We start from the raw sequence: 18768 nt of genomic DNA, 5'->3' as shown, positions 1-18768 counted from the left end.
GACGGGTCGCGCGGCTGACGCAGCACGCGACACCATTTCCGTATGCTTTTACCATGCGCAGCGCTATCCTGTGAAATCCGTGTCCAGCTTTTCTCGTGATCTATAAAGATATACTACATTAAGCTTTTTTTATAACACAACTTTCTAAAAAATGTTTTTTCTCTTTCATACAAGCTCCGTTTTGAATAACGATTGCACTGTGATGAGACGGTTAAAACAAAATCCCACTTGCATATATTTTGAAGATATTTTATACAGATAACAAGTTGCTATATGCTATACACATAAGTTGCCACAAAATAGAATGTTTCATACACATGATTTACCACACATATAAGATATAGATATAAGTTGTCACACATACAAGATAAAAGTTGTTACAGAAACACCATCTATTATACACATGAGCTGATCCACATCTATCTATAAAAAGTTATTGGAAATAAAATTGATAGTATGCTCGTATATATAAGTTGATATAAAACAATAGTCGCTATACATATAAGTTGTTACTACAGTCGTATGATATGGACATAAGTTGTTACATCAAAGAGAGAAGTCACCACATAAGTTGCTATTAATATAAAACATCATTAAAACATATGAAAGTGTGGTCTAGTTTTGTTCGTCTTGTCTTGTAGAACACATTAATGCAATCGGTTCTCAAAACGAAAGTAATATGAAATAGATAAAATATTTTTTTAAATAGTTTCAAAGAATCATTTTCCTCTCGTCCTTGCTGCGGCTTGCAAATACGACAACGCGTAGGCATGCGTGGAGTTGCTGAACCAAAATGCAAGTAATTTTAGATTTTCTCATTTTTAAAGTGTGATCAAAACAAAAAGGTACGTGGGCCATAGCGGCCCACCATCCTCTGGCAGCTCACCAAGGTCGCGACGTTGTGTGCGGGCGCGACCGTACGCGCCTTATAATTTTCCTTATCAAATTGGCCCATCCATCAACAGCGGTAGTGAACTACTCCGAGTCACATCCACATCTAATTTTCGATTCAGAAAATTCAAGATAATTTGGTACCTTAATCAATTACTAGTAAGGTGCCCGTGCTAATGCCATGGATAAATTTGACACCATTCATCACATGATCCATAGTCCAAACTGAGAAATATATATTTCACACAAAGGGCAAAGTTATTATGTTGATTACACAAACACATCCATAGAGTAAAATCACAACTTAAAATTGTGAGGTATGGGCATTGGGTCCAATATAGATACAGTTCGAGATTCCATATCAAGTGAGAACAATATGATATGTCCAAGAAAAGAATGTATATCGAACGACTCTATGTGCTTACAAAGAATTGCAGGTCCATATAGTGGAATGTTCCTTCATCATCATCTAGATATAGGTGAATATAAGAATTTAAGACCTGTATCCCATGCACAAATGCAAATATATAGATCGTAAATAAGTCAACCATGTTCAATTATATATATATGTTGAACTGATATATACTTACATTGTCATGCACGTGCTCTTGAACATCTCCGGGATGGAGATTTCTTTCCTGAAATTGAATGTCCATATTGAGAAGCTGGATGTTTCTGAAGAAGCTGGTATCACAAAACTAACATAATTCCAATGATTTTATGACGGGATATGAAAAGTGGTAATAATATCATGCCCAAGGTAAGAAAATATTTGCTGTTCCTTGCTTCTTATGGGAACTTGTTAATAATTATCACAGGAAAAATAGCAGCTGAGTGCCTTTTCAACATACATGCATACAAACAGGCGTACATAATACTGAACTCATAATGATATGTGGTACAAATTACTCACTGTGGCTTCAGGGTTTTGAATTATAACAGAAAGTGCATCAACAAGCTCCCCCAGATTATGAGGAGGAATGTTTGTTGCCATTCCGACCTGAAACAATTTAAACAACTGTAAGAATCCCATTTTTGCATAAATAAATATCTGACTTAGTAGCACTTGTATAAAGTGAATACAAACTCATACCGCAGTCCCAAAAGAATCATTCAACAATAAAGATGAAATACGAGCTGGCAGCAGAGATGGCTCCTTCTGTAAGTTATCAAGGTTTGGTACGAAGTCAACCTGTAAAATAACAAAAATCAGCATGAAACGGATGGGGGAAAGAAAAATGTCATACAACAACTCACAGAGAAAGACATCAAAGAAGTGAAAAGAGATACTGTATTCAGCTCCAGATCAGTCAAGAACATGGCTTCTGCTAGTGACTGCACAAAAATAATAATGTCATTCCGCAGTAGAGCTTTTCTAATAGACAAATAGACAGTATAAAAATGATTTGATATATCGAGGTTCATTGTTTGAGGCAACAGTGTTTAATAAGAATTTTTTAGTTCAAAATGAGATGGAACCAAAGCATATTTTCCCAATGGCATATGAATCAAGCATCTTACCATGATTTCAAGGCACACTGGAAAACATGAGATAGAAAGGATTGAATACAACCATGGTTTGCTCTGCTCACATCTTGTCCTGAATTGCTATGTGGAGGCTCGACATCAATTTCAGCACAGCATGTACACCAAGCTCATAGAGGAACCTCTTTTGCCTGAATGATTTTTGCATCAAAATATTTTTACTTGTCAACGATTCCATTCAAAATATATAACAAAAAAAAGTCAACGGATAAACTTAACAGGCGTGCATATAGGAGGTTTATATTGTCTGAATTTATTTGGCAGCAGCATTTAGGTTAGCGTCAGGAATATATATAGGGATACAATTTAGAAGCAGAACAATGAGACAATATAAATGGAACTGAATCACTACTCCTTCCATTTTTTAACTTGACAAGTCCCAGAAATTTCAGTAAAGGGAAATTTTCATCAATAGGACTCTAGCTAACTTTAAGATAACACAAGGCAACAAAAATCAGCAAATAATTATTGACAAGCAAACTCACCGTGATGTGACCAGCATTGCGGCCAGCCACTTCAGGGCGAGCAATTGTGCCAACCTGCCGCAGAACCATGCTCCACATCAAAGCGCCAAATTCACCAACAAAGAAATGGCAGGAACTGAATTCATGGCTAATCCCACCAAAGAAACATGTCATTTGCCATAAGGCATTTTCTCAGTAATCAGAAAAAAGTAATATGTTACCAAATTCACAATACCACTTTGATTTGCAATTCTAATGGTAGGCATAGCACATATGTTTGCCTGAGATGCATCCTGAATTATGATCTAAGAATATAGTAAACAACCACAATTGTGTGACAGACTCAAACTATAGTAACCAAAACCTCTTCTGATTACAGCAATCAAAATGGTTTGCAGAGAAAGTTGGTTTGCAGACGTTGACTGTAAGCTGGCCTTCAGCTGAGAAAGTTCGTTTTCAGACAATTAGTAAGAGCAAGAAAACCAGTGAGGAAAACAAACAGTATGGTCTATAGTGCTATCCAAGAAATCCCCAATGAACAGTCCTAGCTGCATTGACAGAGTAACGAAACTACACTGATGACATGTTCATAAGGACTACGCACATGCAAGTCCTTTATCTTGCATGTTGAGGAATGCTATATGATTTCAACAGAGCCCAATATGTGAATAGCTGTGGGACCGAAGCCGGCGACCAGAGGGGGGTGAATGGGAGCCAATCAAAATTTCTTCGAAATTCGAATCGTCGGCCTATATCCCAAAATCGCCCAAACCCTCAAGCGTTCTGACCAAAGATTGGAGTAGCTATTGAAAAGCTAAACCAACACAAAAGGCCTCGAACGAGCGAGCGAAACCACGCAGCAAATCGGAAACAAATCGGAAAAACAGCTGATCTGAACAGCCAGGACCGGTCTGACCGGTGCACTGGACCGGTCTGACCGGTCGCGGCAGTTCAATAGCAAGCAGAACGGTCTGACAGGTCTTGCCTACCGGTCTGACCGGTAGCACCCAGAAAACCCCCGAGAAAATGGATTCAAACAGTGAATCTCGAGCAAACGACCACGAAAACCGATGAAACTTGGGGGATTGCTTCGCCCCTACCCCGTGAACATATCCCCAAAAGATCTCGTCCTAAAGATCAACAAATCGTGAGAATTATGGGAGAGATCAAAAGGGATTGGGGTTTTCTCAAACACTCAAGAACTCGAATTCGAACACGCCAGTGATTCCAGAGGGTTTAGATCAGAGTTGGGAGCATGGGAATCACAGCAAAGAACTCAGTAGCCTCCTCTCAATCAAGTGTGTCAAAAACGAAATCGAAAATCCATTGCACAAGGCATTAAACCAGGGGATTGAATCGAATCAAAAGCCCAGAGGGCACAAGGAGGTTAGGGCCTCCTTTCCCAATCAAATCCCTTACAAGGTTTCAACAATCCATAGACAAAAACAACTCAAACGAGAGGAATAGAGGGAGGGAGACGCAGGGGCGGCGGCCTGGGAAAACAGAGAGTCCACGAACAGATTACAAAAGCCGCTGATAACCTAACACAAGTGAAGGGGTATTTATACTCGCGGGACCAGTCAGACCGGTACGCTGGACCGGTCAGACCGGTTGGTTAGACCGGTCAGACCGGTGCCAGGGACCGGTCAGACCGGTTGGCCTGCAGCACCCCCTGTACATGATCTCATCCGACGGCCGAGGTTCTTTCTTCGAAATGAAGTCTTGTCCGCGATGCCGCCGTCTTGATGAAGATCCAGTCCGTGGTTTTGGAGGGTCCGCGAAACCCGGGTAGGTGGCCGGTTTTGAGAAAACCGCCAAAACCTCACGCGCGGGAAGATTCCCGCCTCCACGCCGTGGCCCTAGACGCCGTTCCCGCCTCGGCCTTCTGACGGCCCTAGACGCCGCCCGACGCCCGTCACCTCCTCGCCCGCAGCGAGGCCCTAGACGCCGTCGACGCCCGTCGCCTCCGTCAGTCCCGAGACCGACGCCCGTGCCTCCACGACTCGGCGTCTTCAACCGTCGTCCGCCTCCTTGGTTTTGTGGCGCAAACCAAGAAACCCGCCTTCCGTCGCCGCTTGTGCCCTCGATCCAGGAGTGGACGCCACAGCTGCCGCCCGGTCCGAGCTCCGGTCCCGGCTGCCCTTCACCGCAGTCCACCGCACGGTCCATCGGCCACAGCACCTCCACGGCAGCTCCCCGTCGACACTCGACGCCCGTGTACCTGCAATCCAAAGACCAAGCGCACGATCACACCGCACGATTGACAATTCACTCATCACAAGCAGGATAGAGTACTCTCGTTCCTCAATCTCCCCCTTGATGAGTGCATTGTCAACACACCACAGACGAACCAAGAGAAGTGAAACCAAAGAAGAACAAAGAAGCACTGAAAGAGAATAACTCAAGCAAGTGACAAAAGGCTCAGAAAGGCAAGAACAGTCACTTACTCAAGCAAAGATCGATCCCCTAAGACAAGGGTAACGGCTCGACGCAATCGATCAAAAGCCAAAACATGACTCCTCAAAGACAGAGGTAATGCTCGACGCAGTCATGCAAGAAGCAGAGGGAAAACGAGGAAACCCGGAGCCAAAACAAAGCAGAAACTCCCCAAGTAAAATTTTTCCCTCTCACAAGTGCAACTCTCCCAAAATGATGCACTCTCAAAGCCCTGTGCATAACAAGTTTTTCAAAAATCAAACAAGTCTCCCCCTTGTTCGATCACTTCTCTCAAAATTCTCCCCCTTGTTGGCACATGCACACATCAAGGCTACAAAGAACTAGAGCTCCCCCTGAAGCTGAGACTCCCCCTGAACAGATGCTATGCAATGAATGCAATGCAGGAGGTGTAAGTGAAAGCATTCAGGGATACAAAGATATGAGCAACATCTAGTCTCAAGCATGTGTGCATCCATAAACAAGACCTGCATCTAGCTCAACATGGTATATCAAATCAGTCTAGAGCTAGGCAAGTTCAGTTTAGGAGAAATAAAAGCATCACCCATGATCTAGCACTAATAAGTAGGGAATGGAAAGCAGTGCTACTCAAACTCATACAGGTGAGCCAAACCAGCCAAAACATGTTGTGAACATTCATTTTTCAATCAAATTTATATCAAGCAATTCTTAATGCCAGAGGTTGAAAGCTTATCATGCTTTACTTAGCAACGAGGCCAAGCCTATGCCAAAAGACAATCAGAAGCTTAAAGCACTCGTTTCAGTCATGCACAGCCTTGCCGGGTTCTCACAAGTGCAAAATGAGCCGTCCCGAAAGCTCGATCAGTGCGACAAGCAATCCCACCTGGATCTTTTCAATCCAATTCAAGAACAGTTCAAGCAATTTATCAGATTTAGATCATTTCAAGTGTGAATTGCTGAACAGAAAGGCTATACTAGCATGAATAAGATAGCAAAGCATATCAACACGCCCTAACATGCTAGTAGCCAAGACAGGGTGATCATGTTTTCAGATTTTCAAATCAAAATAGCTTAACTCAGATGATGTAATATACACAGTGGAGCAAGCTATACATGATCAAGTTTATCAACTCACACTAGCAGGCACTAGAAGATCATAGCAATGTATACATGAATGCTAGTGCAAGTGAGACAAATGCAAAATACAAACATGTACAATGCATATGCACAATGCAACTACCAAACCTACAAAACAAAGAGAAGCAAAACAAAGACCTACCAAGCTAACCAAAACAAAAGTCAGCGATCAAAAGGGGTAACAAACCCCAAGCTCCCCTCGCAAGCGAGCAAAAGTGTCCTGCTCAAGCGGTTTGGTGAGAATAACTGCGGTTTGCCTCTCTGAAGGGACATGGATCAGGTCTATGTGTCCTCTCTCATGGTTGTCTCGCAGGAAATGGAATCGGATTGTCTATGTGCTTGGTTCTGGAGTGTAGGACAGGGTTCTTTACAATGCTAATGGCTGACATGTTGTCTACAAATATGGGAACCCTACCGAAACTCAAGCCATAATCCTGCAAGGTTTGTCTCATCCAAAGTATCTGGGAGCAGCAGCTAGCAGTGGCAACATACTCAGCTTCTATGGAAGAAGAAAGCGCTACACTAGCCTGCTTACGAGAGGACCAAGACACCAAAGATGTACCGAGAAATTGACAAGTGCCGGATGTCGACTTGCGATCCAACCGACACCGACCAAATCTGCATCAGAAAAGCCCACCAAAACCAGAGAAGAATCCGCAGAATACCAAAGACCAAATTCAGGGGTGAATTTCAGATACCTGAAGATGCGTTTCAACACCTGCCTGTGGGAGGTGCGCGGAGAAGCCTGGTAGCGTGCACAAAGGCAGACGCCGAACTGGATGTCCGGTCGCATCGCCGTCAGTTACAGGAGCGAGCCGATCATGCTCCTGTACTCCTTCTGGTCCATCGCCTCACCGTCCAAGTCCTCATCAAGCGCCGTAGATGTGCTGATCGGAGTCGGCTGAGGAGACAAGTCACTCATGTTGAACTTCCGCAGCAAGTCTCTAGTGTACTGGCTTGATGGACAAAAGTGCCCTGAGGAGTTTGCTTGATCTGCACCCCGAGGAAGAACTGCAACTCACCCATCATGCTCATCTCGAACTCCCTGGACATCTGCTCAGAAAACTTGGAGACAAGAGCGTGAGAAGAGCCACCAAAGATAATATCATCCACGTATATCTGAACCAAAAGGAAATCAGTGCCAGATCGCATGAGGAACAAAGTTTTATCAACACATCCCATTTTAAAGCCCTGAGCCAGCAAAAAGGTTTTCAATCTATCATACCAAGCTCTAGGTGCCTGTTTCAAACCGTAAAGAGCTTTCTGAAGTTTATAAACACGGTTTGGAAACTTGGGATTTTCGAAACCAGGGGGTTCCTTTACATAAACCTCTTCTTCGATAAAACCATTCAAGACGGCAGATTTAACATCCATTTGGAAAACCTTAAAACCCTTGGAAGCAGCAAATGCAAGAAAGATTCGAATAGCTTCCAAACGAGCAACAGGGGCAAAAGTTTCCTCAAAATCAATACCCTCTTTTTGGCAAAACCCCTGGGCAACAAGACGAGCCTTGTTCGAACAACCAAACCATCCTCGCCCTGCTTGTTTTTGAAAACCCACTTCGTTCCGATGGGATTACAAGCAGGTGGAGGCTCGACTAAAACCCAAACTTGGTTTCTTTCAAAATTTTCAAATTCCTCATGCATGACATTGACCCAATTAGAATCAGAAAGAGCGTGTCCAATATCTTTGGGCTCAAAAGAGGAAACAAACACTGAATGAGCAAAGCCAGCGATACTTGTTACCTTGGACTTGGTGACTCGCTCGTTGAGATCACCTAGCATCTGTTGAGGTGGATGGCGACGCTGAATATGTCGCGGTGCTTCCCGTGTCGAAGTCGCCTCCTCCTCAACCAAAGCTGGTGCCTCCTCAGGTGCAGCTGGTGTAGCCTGAGTCACCTCCTCGAATAGCCCCCGTGAAGTAGACGTAGTCGGATCGGGGCCGTCTTCATCGTCCGAGCTCGTAGCAGAGATAACTAGGTCCACAGCACGCGTGGTAGCCTCAGCCTCGCCATCTGCAGCTTCTTCCTCCTCATCTTCAAAGATGGAGGTGCCGAGCTCATTATCTCCTGCAACTTCAAAGACAGAAGAATTGCACGGTGCAGTCTCGTCAAAAGTGACTTCACAAGTCTTCTGACGATGTTAGTATCAATAATCAGCACACGGTACGCTCTAGAGTGAGAAGCATATCCGAGAAAAATACCGTCAGACGAGCGAGACTCAAACTTATCAAGATTTTCATCTTTCAGCACAAAGCACCGGCAACCGAAAACTCTGAGATGGTCAACACGGGGCTGGCGTCCAAACCGCAACTCATAAGAAGTCCTGTGCATGAAAGCACGCAAGAAAATGCGGTTGGACATGTAACAAGCGGTGTTAACCACCTCAGCCCAGTATTTGCGAGGAGTCCTATGCTCATCGAGCATCGTCCTCGCCATCTCAACCAGCGTCCGATTCTTCCGCTCTACAACTCCATTCTGCTGTGGAGTGTAGGGAGAAGAATACTGATGTTCAAGCCCTTGATCACTGCAAAAGGCGTCAAAATGAGCGTTTTTGAATTCTGTGCCATTGTCACTGCGGATCGCTCTCATGGCCTGGGGTAACTCGTTTTTCAACCTCAAGATCAAGTCTCGAACAAACTCAAAGCCTCATCCTTGGTTCTCATGAAAGACCCAAGAATAGAGAGAAAAGTCGTCCACAATCACAAGCACGTACCACTTCCCACCAACAGACACTCACCCTAGAAAGACCGACAGTGTCCATGTGTAACAATTCTCTAGGGTGAGCGGTCATCACCTGATTAACAGGCGGATGAGAAGCGGCAATCATTTTCCCGTGGCGACATGGATGGCAAACAAGGTTCTTCTCAAACTTCAATTTGGGCAATCCTCGGATCAGACCAAGTGAGCTCAGTCTCAACAACAAATCGAAGCTCAAATGTCCTAGTCTCCTATGCCACTTCCACAAATCAGAAGAAGGACCAGCCATCAAGCAATGAGATGGGCCAAAAGGAGTTCCAGAGAAGTTCAACCAAGAAAACACGAACAGCGCCAAGTCCACGTACCTTTCCTCTTCCAGTATCCCCGAACACAATGTACTCCTTTGAGCGCATCGGGGTGAGGCTGGAGAACCATTTGTCATTTCCGGTCATGTGGCGCGAACAACCGGAGTCCCTGATCCACCTGTTCTCCAAGCCTTTGACCTGCACATCAGTAGTGAGACAAAGGGTGAGCAAATATCTCAACACTAGGGTTAGCAAAGTGAGAAGCAAACCAGTTTCGAGCCATTTGCTCTACAGAAGGGTTAGCAAAACCAGACAAAGCGTATCCCCCGTCCCGTCTACCGCGTGACTGACGAACACCACCGCGAGGAAAGCATGGAGCCTCAAAACCTCCTCCAAAGCCTCGGTCTCGTGATCCATAGCCGTACTGAAAACGACCAGGAGCACGGCCGGCAAAGCGACCACCTGCTGGAGCACGGTAACCACCACCGTCTCCCTGACCTCCACCTACACGGCGCGCCCTAGCATCTTGCCTATCACCACGCCGAGAAGGATCATGCACCCGAGCAGCAGAGTACATGTCCGCGTTCAGTCTCTCCTGCTCTCTCCTCCCTCACAACCCGCTTCCTCCTGAAGCAAAACTCCTCCAGGTGACCTTCCCTATCACAAAACTCGCAGTGGTACCTCACCTCACGCTTGGGAGGTGGAGGCCTGCCTGCGGACGGGGAGGAGCAGCCCTTTTCTTCTGGGCAACCAGGGCTGTGGCAGCAGGGAGCGTGTCGAGGGAGTTCCTCAGCTCATTGGGCTTTGGAACCCAAACCTGCTTCTGCGGAGGTGCTTTCGGTGGTTCTTTAAGCACACCATCCGCGGGGTCAACAAGCGAAGGCTGCGTGCTCGTGCTAGCAGTGTTTCCAGCAGCCTTGCCAATCTTACCGTACAACCTGTCAAAGACTGACTTCGTGTACGTGTAACCGACCCCAAACCCATCACCACGCTTGAACTGCTTGATCATCATGGCCCAACTGCGGCTCACTAGCAGAACCCAACTAAGAGTCGCCCTAAGATAGGTATTCTCATTCTCCAGGTTGGCTTTCTCTACCGCAAGATTATCCAAATCAGAGATCAAACCAGGGGCAAATAGAGCAGTCAATAGGTGGGCTAGACTCTACGATCTTAGTCTTTCCAAAAGACTTGATCAAAGCGTTCTTCTCCTCTAGCTCCAACCTAAGCGTGGGACAAAGCTTACAAGCGCCAAGCAAAACTGGCCTAGACTTCATCTCCTCTAGCTCGCACACAACAGTAGCAAACTTGGACTGCAACGAAGCTAGATCGGACTTAAAGATAAGACACTCCTCGCATTCAAGCACATCGCTAACAATAGGAGCATCCTTAACCAGTTCTAGTTCATGCTTGGCCTTAGCAAGCTCATGAGAAACGTCAGCAAGCGAAATCTTAGCAACATCTAAGTCCGCGACGTTCTCATCATGCTTGGCACGGAGAGCAACAAGATCGTTCATGTGAGATATGCAGCCAGCTTACACATCCTCACTAGACTTCTCCCTAGCACAAGCCAGCTCAGCCCTAAGCTTTCTACGCACTCTAGCTGCTTCCTTAAGCAGCCTCTTCTGGTTGTCGAGAGCGGCGTACAACTCCCTAACCTCTGTATCAAGCAGGTCGATCGTGGAGTTTACCTCTGAATCGCTCTCGGATCCAGGAGAAGAGCCGGAGTGCGTCGGTGTAGCGTGTCCACCCGAAGACGCACGAGCACCATTGGCTTCGCCCACCATGGTGAAGAAGCTCTTGCGCCGACCGGCCGCCAAGCAAAGGCCGATGAAGCCGGTGGCTTCCTTGTCCCGCTTCTTCTTCTTCTTCTTGTCGTCGTCGTCGGAGGTCGGTGAAGAAGAGCGGTCGGTGTCGGAGCTCTTGTCGAGGTCGCTGAGCTGCGCCAGGAAGGCCTTCTCCCGCTTCTTGGCTTTGTACTGGAAGCGCTTCTTGAGCGACTCCTTGTCGAAGCGTCCTCCCCGGTCACGACTGTGGTGCTTGTGGCGCCGACGCTCCTTGTTGGAGGCCTCCCTCGTCGCGGGTCACGGTGGCGGTAGTAGTCGAAGGAGTTGTTCTGGCCACCGCCGGACTTCTTGGGGGCAATCGGCGATGAAGTGGTTCAGATCGCCGTAGTTGTAGCACCCGGGGTTCTTCTTCCTCTGCCTGTTGTGGTAGACGCGCTGGAACTTGTTGATGAGGAGGCACAAGTCGTCGTCGCCCAGCATCTCCAGCTGCTCATCTGAAACAGAAGGCAAAGAGGCAAGAGAAAGCCAAGAGCAGAGTTAGCGTTAGAGCTCGATCCACCTGGGCCAGTCACAAGAGCCACGCTCTTGGAGGGAGGGGCACCATTAAGCTTGGCTCGTGTCTGGTTATCCACCTCCATGGCCTTGAGCTTGCTGAAAAGCTCCTTCACCGTCAGAGTCTCATAGCCAGCAGACTCAATGATGGTGTTCACCTTGAGATCCCACACAGAGCGATCAAGTGCGTAAGCAACTTGAGGGCCTACTCGTGCTCTGTGTACTTAAGGGCACCAGCAGATCTATTCGCATTGACCTTGTTCACAATTGACTGAAAACGACTGAACATCAGGTCAATGCTCTCACCCGGCTCCTATGTGAAGTTCTCATACTCACGCCGGTGAGTCTCGAACAGTCTGGCCTTCACCTGAGGTGTACCCTCGTGGTAGCTCTCAAGGCACGTCCAAATTTTGTGGGCTTCCTGAAAACCCTGGACGCGTGAGAACTCCCGCACGAGAAATGCCAGCGAACAAGGCATTGACGGCCTTGGCGTTAGCCTCGTGCTGGGTCACCTGAAGAGGCGTGGTCCGAACAGCCAGCACCTCGTAAAGCTGGTTCTTGGTCATCTCCCAGACCTCGGCTCCCATGCTCTGCAGGAAGGCTCTCATGCGAACCTTCCAGTAGGCATAGTCCTCGCCGGGAAAACACCGGGATCTTACCAAGGACTCGCCATGGTCGCCGAGTGTTTTTCGAACCGGTTAAGGTATTGAAAACCTCAACCAAGCTCTGATACCAATTGTGGGACCGAAGCCGGTGACCAGAGGGGGGGTGAATGGGAGCCGATCAAAATTTCTTCGAAATTCGAATCGTCGGCCTATATCCCAAAATCGCCCAAACCCTCAAGCGTTCTGACTAACGTTTGGAGTAGCTATTGACAAAGCTAAACCAACACAAAAAGGCCTCGAACGAGGCGAGCGAAACCACGCAGCAAATCGGAAGCAAATTGGAAAACAGCTGATCTGAATAGCCAGGACCGGTCTGACCGGTGCACTGGACCGGCTCTGACCGGTCACGGCAGTTCAAGAGCAAGCAGACCGGTCTGACCGGTCTTGCCTACCGGTCTGACTGGTAGCACCCAGAAAACCCCTGAGAAAATGGATTCAAACGGTGAATCTCGAGCAAACGACCACGAAAAACCGATTGAAACTTGGGGGATTGCTTCGCCCCTACCCCGTGAACATATCCCCAAAAGATCTCGTCCTAAAGATCAACGAATCGTGAGAATTATGGGAGAGATCAAAAGGGATTGGGGTTTTTCTCAAATACTCAAGAACCGAATTCGAAACACGCCAGTGATTCCAGAGGGTTTAGATCAGAGTGGGAGCATGGCAATCACAGCAAAGAACTCGTAGCCTCCTCTCAATCAAGTGTGTCAAAAATGAAATCGAAAATCCATTGCACAAGGCATTAAACCAGGGGATTGAATCGAATCAAAAGCCCAGAGGGCACGAGGAGGATAGGGCCCTCCTTTCCCAATCAAATCCCTTATAAGATTTCAACAATCCATAGACAAAAACAACTCAAACGAGGAACAGAGGGAGGGAGACGCAGGGGCGGCGGCCTGGGAAAACAGAGAGTCCATGAATAGATTACAAAAGCCGCTGATAACCAAACTCAAGTGAAGGGGTATTTATACCCGCGGGACCGGTCAGACCGGTACGCTGGACCGGTCAGACCGGTTGGTTAGACCGGTCAGACCGGTGCAGGGACCGGTCAGACCGGTTGGCCTGCAGCACCCCCTGTACATGATCTCATCCGACGGCTGAGGTTCTTTCTTCGAAATGAAGTCTTCTCCGCGATGCCGCCGGTCTTGATGAAGATCCAGTCCGCGGTTTTTTGGAGGGTCCGCGAAACCCGGGTAGGTGGCCGGTTTTGAGAAAACCGCCAAAAACCTCACGCGCGGGAAGATTCCCGCCTCCACACGCCGTGGCCCTAGACGCCGTTCCCGCCTCGGCCTTCTAACGGCCCTAGACGCCGCCTGACGCCCGTCACCTCCTCGCCCGCAGCGAGGCCCTAGATGCAGTCGACACCCGTCGCCTCCGTCAGTCCCGAGACCGACGCCCGTGCCTCCACGACTCGGTGTCTTCAACCGCCGTCCGCCTCCTTGGTTTGTGGCGCAAACCAAGAAACCCGCCTTCCGTCGCCGCTTGCGCCCTCGATCTAGGAGTTGACGCCACAGCTGCCGCCCGGTCTGAGCTCCGGTCCCGGCTGCCCTTCACCGCCGTCCATCGCACGGTCCATCGGCCACAGCACCTCCACGGCAGCTCCCCGTCGACACTCGACGCCCGTGTACCTGCAATCCAAAGACCAAGCGCACGATCACACCGCACGGTTGACAATTCACTCATCACAAGCAGGATAGAGTACTCTCGTTCCTCAATAGCTCTCATTGAATCTGGAACGCGGAGAGAAAATTGCAGTTTCCCTAACGCGAAGGAAGGAACTACCTGCAGAGATTGTCGAGCCGTTCTTGTGGGAAGTGGCGGCAAAAATGATCCGTTCAGTCCCCAGCCACCGGCAATAGGCCATCGGCCTAGCTAGGCTGTTGCTGCATACCCTCCGCAAGCTTCAGTCGTATGTAGAGATCCATACCATAACCTGAAAACAGGAAAGGGTGAGATACATAAGACCATAACCTGAAAACATGGCAGCTAAAAGATCGATTACACTTAATGCCAAGGAGAGCACAAGCAAGCAGAATCTCCAAACTCAAATGGGCCCAAATTAACACCATACTGCCAACCCCAGCCTATATCCTTGCCGACAACTCAAATGGGAGCGTATGCTGATCCTAAAGAACTCATACACATGGTATTCAGATGCTGTGTAATTCCATGAATAACGATCAGCAATGAATTTGTTCACTGCTGCAAGAAAGCTTCCAAGAACTGCAACATGATACAGCAAACAAGATAGTAAGGAAAGATCAATTATAAGTACAAGTTAGGCATGAGGGGACAATATTATGATATTGTAAATTGTGGTCACGACTACATGTATGTTTGGGGCAGTGTCAGTTGTTCAGTCATAATTTGGTTCTAGCTATGCACCACAAGGGTAGCAACTCAAACAGGAAATAGCAAGAATAGTCAGCTACCCAAAACTGAGATTTCAGAGATGAGCACAGCAACCACCATCTTAGCCGCCACAGCCTGCTTGGTGAGCACCTGCTGGCGCTGCCTGGTGAGCACCTGCTCCTTGATCCCCATCGACCCTCCTCCTGAAAACCGCTGCCGCAGCCTCGAAGAGAAGGACGACAGGATAAATAAAGAAAACGCCCGAAAATTGACCAAAAGGAATCGCTCCCAAACTTTGCACAGGTGATCTCCATGGAGTTGGTAAGCTATCCCGAAAGAGTCATGTCTCAATTCGAACTCAAACTCAGGGAATTTCAGATCACGAGCAAGAATGTAGTTTTCTCACCAAAACGAAATTGGTTCGATTCTTCATGCTTGTGTTGATTCAATCAAATTCACTCATGGAGTAGCATCAACACATGTCTTTGCACGAATCAAACCAACCAAAAGCTCCCTAAAGGCTCGGATTTAAGAAATCGAGCCAAGAACGAGAAAAACTGCACGTGCCTTGTTGGTGGTCGTCGCCTCCTCGTCCGGGATGTGCCGTGCCAGCGGCAGCCAAGTCGCCGGCACCGGCGCGACGTCGGCAGCCCGCGGGTCCCTGGGATCGTCGTGCGATGTGGTCATGGCCTCGAGCCCCTCGACGGAGGTGGCGTCGCTGGGGGCGTGGAAAGGGCCACAACCTAGCGTCGCTCGGCGGTGACCCCGCGCGGCCTCGCCAAGCAGCAACGGCGGCCGAGGCCGCCTGGCTTCGCGCCCCACCCGCCGGCCGCGGCTGGATCCTGCGAAGGAAATGGGGGGACAGGGGGGTTAGGGTTCCGGGGGAATCAGATTAGGTTAGGGTCGCGAGGGGGGTTTAGGGTTGGCGGTGGCGACTCACGGAGGAGGGGTTCCCGGCTCCGCGCGGCGGCGCGGGCCAGCCGGCACACATGGGCAGCCGCGGGCGGCGCACGGGGCAGCAGCTGCTGGCAGGAGAGCGGCGTGAGGCAGCGGCGGCCGATGAATTTTTGGTAGAGAGAAAGGGGCATTTTAGTTCCCAAAATTTTTTGGGTGAAATTTTTTAACAACATTTGATTACTAATTAGAAGTATTAAATATAAATTAATTATAAAACTAATTACATGGATGGCCTTTGTGTTGGTTTAGCTCTTCCATAGCTATTCCAAAACTTAGCCTAGAACTCTTGAGGACTTGTGGTGATTTTTGGGATATAAGCCGACGGGTTGAATTTCGGAAGAACTTTTGATCGGCTCCCATTCACCCCCCCCCCTCTGGTCACTGGTTTCGGTCCCTTAATTAGTATCAGAGCTTGGTTAAGGTTTTCAGTACCTTAACCGGTTCGAAAACCACTTGGCGACCATGGCGAGTCTTGGGAAGATCCCGGTGTTTTCCGGTGAGGACTATGCTACTAAAAGGTTCGCATGAGAGCCTTCTTGCAGAGCATGGGAGCCGAGGTCTGGGATATAACCAAGAACCAGGCTTACGTGGTACTTGCCGCTCGGGTCATCCTCTTCAAGTGACCGAGCACGAGGCTAAAGGCTGTCAATGCCTTGTTCGATGGCGTTTCTCGTGCGGAGTTCTCACGCGTCCAGGGTTTTCAGGAAGCCACAAGATTTGGACGTGCCTTGAGAACTACCACGAGGGCACACCTCAGGTCAAGGCCAGGATGTACGAGACTCACCAGCGTGAATATGAGAACTTCACACAGGAGCCGGGTGAGAGCATTGACTTGATGTTCAGTCGGTTTCAATCGATTGTGAACAAAGTCAATGCGAACAGATCTGCTGATGCCCTTGAGTACACAGAGCATGAGAAGGCCCTCAAGCTGCTCTACGCACTTGATCGCTCTGTGTGGGATCTCAAGGTGAACACCATCATTGAGTCTGCTGGCTATGAGACTCTGACGGTGAACGAGCTTTTCAGCAAGCTCAAGGCCACCGAGGTGGATAACCAGACACGAGCCAAGCTCAATGGTGCCCCTCCTTCCAAGAGCATCGCTCTTGTGACTGGTCAGGTGGATCGAGCTTTAACGCTAACTCTGCTCTTGGCTTTTCTCTTGCCTCTTTGCCTTCTATTACAGATGAGCAGCTGGAGACGCTGGGCGACGACGACTTGTGCCTCCTCATCACCAAGTTCCAGTGCGTCTACCACAACTGGCTGAGAAGAAGAACTCCGGGTGCTACAACTACGGCGATTTGAACCACTTCATCGCCGATTGCCCCAAGAAATCCGGCGGCGGCCAGAAAACCACTTCGACTACTACTGCCACCGCGACCGCGACGAGGGAGGCTCCAACAAGGAGCGTCGGCGTCACAAGCACCGCAGTCATGACCGGGGAGGACGCTTTGACAAGGAGTCGCTCAAGAAGCGCTTCCAGTACAAGGCCAAGAAGCGGGAGAAGGCCTTCCTGGCGCAGCTCAGTAACCTCGACAAGAGCTCCGACCGACCGCTCTTCTTCATCGGCCTGTGCTTGGTGGCCGGTCGGCGCAAGGGCTTCTGCACCATGGCGGGCGAAACTGATGGTGCTCGTGCGTCTTCGGGTGGACATGCTACACCGATGCACGCCGACTCTTCTCCTGGATCCGAGAGTGATTCAGAGGTAAACTCCACAATTGACCTGCTTGATACAGAGGTTAGGAGTTGTACGCCGCTCTCGACAACCAGAAGAGGCTGCTTAAGGAAGTAGTAGCTAGAGAGCGTAGAAAGCTTAGGGCTGAGCTGGCTTGTGCTAGGGAGAAATCTAGTGAGGATGAGTGCGCTGGCTGCATATCTCACATGAACGATCTTGTTGCTCTCCATGCCAAGCATGATGAGAACGTCGTGAACTTAGATGTTGCTAAGACTTCGCTTGCTGACGTGTCTCATGAACTCTCTAAGGCCAAGCATGAACTAGAATGGTTAAGAACGCTCCTATTGTTAGCGATGTGCTTGAATGTGATGAGTGTCCTATCTTAAGTCCAATCTAGCTTCGTTGTAGTCCAAGTTTGCTACTGTTGTGTGTGAGCTAGAGGAGATGAAGTCTAGGCCAGTTCTGCTTGGTGCTTGCAAGCTTTGTCCCACGCTTAGGTCGGAGCTAGATGAGAGAAGAATGCCTTGGTTAAGTCGTTAGGGAAAACTAAGGTTGTGGAGTCTAGCCCACCTATTGACTACTCTGTTTGCCCTAGTTTGATCTCTGATTTGGATAATCTTGCGGTAGAAAAAGCCAACTTGGAGAATGAGAATACCTATTTTAGGGAAATTCTTAGTTGGGTTTCTGCTAGTGAGCCGCAGTTGGGCATGATGATTAAGCAGTTCAAGCGTGGTGATGGTTTTGGGGTCGGTTACACATACACGAAGTCAGACTTGACAGGTTGTATGGTAAGATTGGCAAGGCTGCTGAAACACTACTAGCACGAGCACACAGCCTTCACTTGTTGACCCCACAAATGGTGTGCTTAAAGAACCACGAAAGCACCTCCGCAGAAGTAGGTTTGGGTTCCAAAGCCCAATGAGCTGAGGAAGGGGGCTGCTCCTCCCCGTCCGCAGGCTAGGCCTCCACCTCCCAAGCATGAGGTGAAGTACCACTGCGAGTTCTGTGACAGGGAAGGTCACCTGGAGGAGTTTTGCTTCAGGAAGAAGCGGGCTGTGAGGCGAGAGCAGGAGAGATGGAACGCGGACATGTACTCTGCTCGGGTGCATGGTCCTTCTTGGCGTGGTGGTAGGCAAGATGCTAGGGCGCGCCGTGTAGGTGGAGGTTAGGGAGACGGTGGTGCTTACTGTGCTCAGCGGGTGGTCGCTTTGCCGGTCGTGCTCCTGGTCGTTTTCGGTACGGCTATGGACCACGGGACCGAGGCTTTGGAGGAGGTTTCGAGGCACCATGATTTCCTCGCGGTGGTGGTGTTCGTCAGTCACGCGGTAGAC

The 18768-nt window shown here is 48.7% G+C and overlaps 1 protein-coding gene across 13 annotated transcripts; it reads right to left on the bottom strand.

Moving 5' to 3' along the window:
* Nucleotides 1–1152: 1152 nt before the first annotated feature.
* On the bottom strand, nucleotides 1153–15455 carry LOC120694252 (DNA topoisomerase 4 subunit A-like). 13 transcript variants are annotated; one of them, XM_039977413.1, is made up of 11 exons: nucleotides 14889–15054; nucleotides 14459–14679; nucleotides 14239–14389; nucleotides 3265–3340; nucleotides 2922–2975; nucleotides 2413–2491; nucleotides 2149–2226; nucleotides 1985–2083; nucleotides 1805–1891; nucleotides 1482–1575; nucleotides 1153–1391 (listed from the first exon to the last, which is right to left on the bottom strand). In XM_039977413.1, exons 3-10 carry the CDS (start codon nucleotides 14318–14320, stop codon nucleotides 1486–1488), a joined length of 645 nt encoding a protein of 214 aa, XP_039833347.1. In that variant the 5' UTR covers nucleotides 14321–14389; nucleotides 14459–14679; nucleotides 14889–15054; the 3' UTR covers nucleotides 1153–1391; nucleotides 1482–1485. The 13 variants fall into 13 exon arrangements, 11 of the variants coding, with proteins under 11 accessions (XP_039833347.1, XP_039833348.1, XP_039833339.1 ...); XM_039977414.1 differs by having other exon boundaries at nucleotides 1482–1566; XM_039977405.1 differs by having other exon boundaries at nucleotides 1156–1391; nucleotides 1482–1589; nucleotides 14889–15041.
* Nucleotides 15456–18768: the final 3313 nt, after the last annotated feature.

This window comes from Panicum virgatum, unplaced genomic scaffold (genome assembly GCF_016808335.1).
Source record: "Panicum virgatum strain AP13 unplaced genomic scaffold, P.virgatum_v5 scaffold_4415, whole genome shotgun sequence".
NCBI lineage: Eukaryota > Viridiplantae > Streptophyta > Magnoliopsida > Poales > Poaceae > Panicum > Panicum virgatum.
This window is presented reverse-complemented; position numbering and strand designations above follow the sequence as displayed.

Coding starts and splice junctions, on each gene's coding strand:
- LOC120694252 (XM_039977407.1), bottom strand. CDS start 14,320: ATGGCCTATTGCCGGTGGCTGGGGACTGAACGGATCATTTTTGCCGCC. Junction 2,492..2,921: donor GCAATGCTGGTCACATCACG/GTGAGTTTGCTT, acceptor ATAGCAATTCAG/GACAAGATGTGAGCAGAGCA. Junction 1,892..1,984: donor ATGATTCTTTTGGGACTGCG/GTATGAGTTTGT, acceptor AAATTGTTTCAG/GTCGGAATGGCAACAAACAT.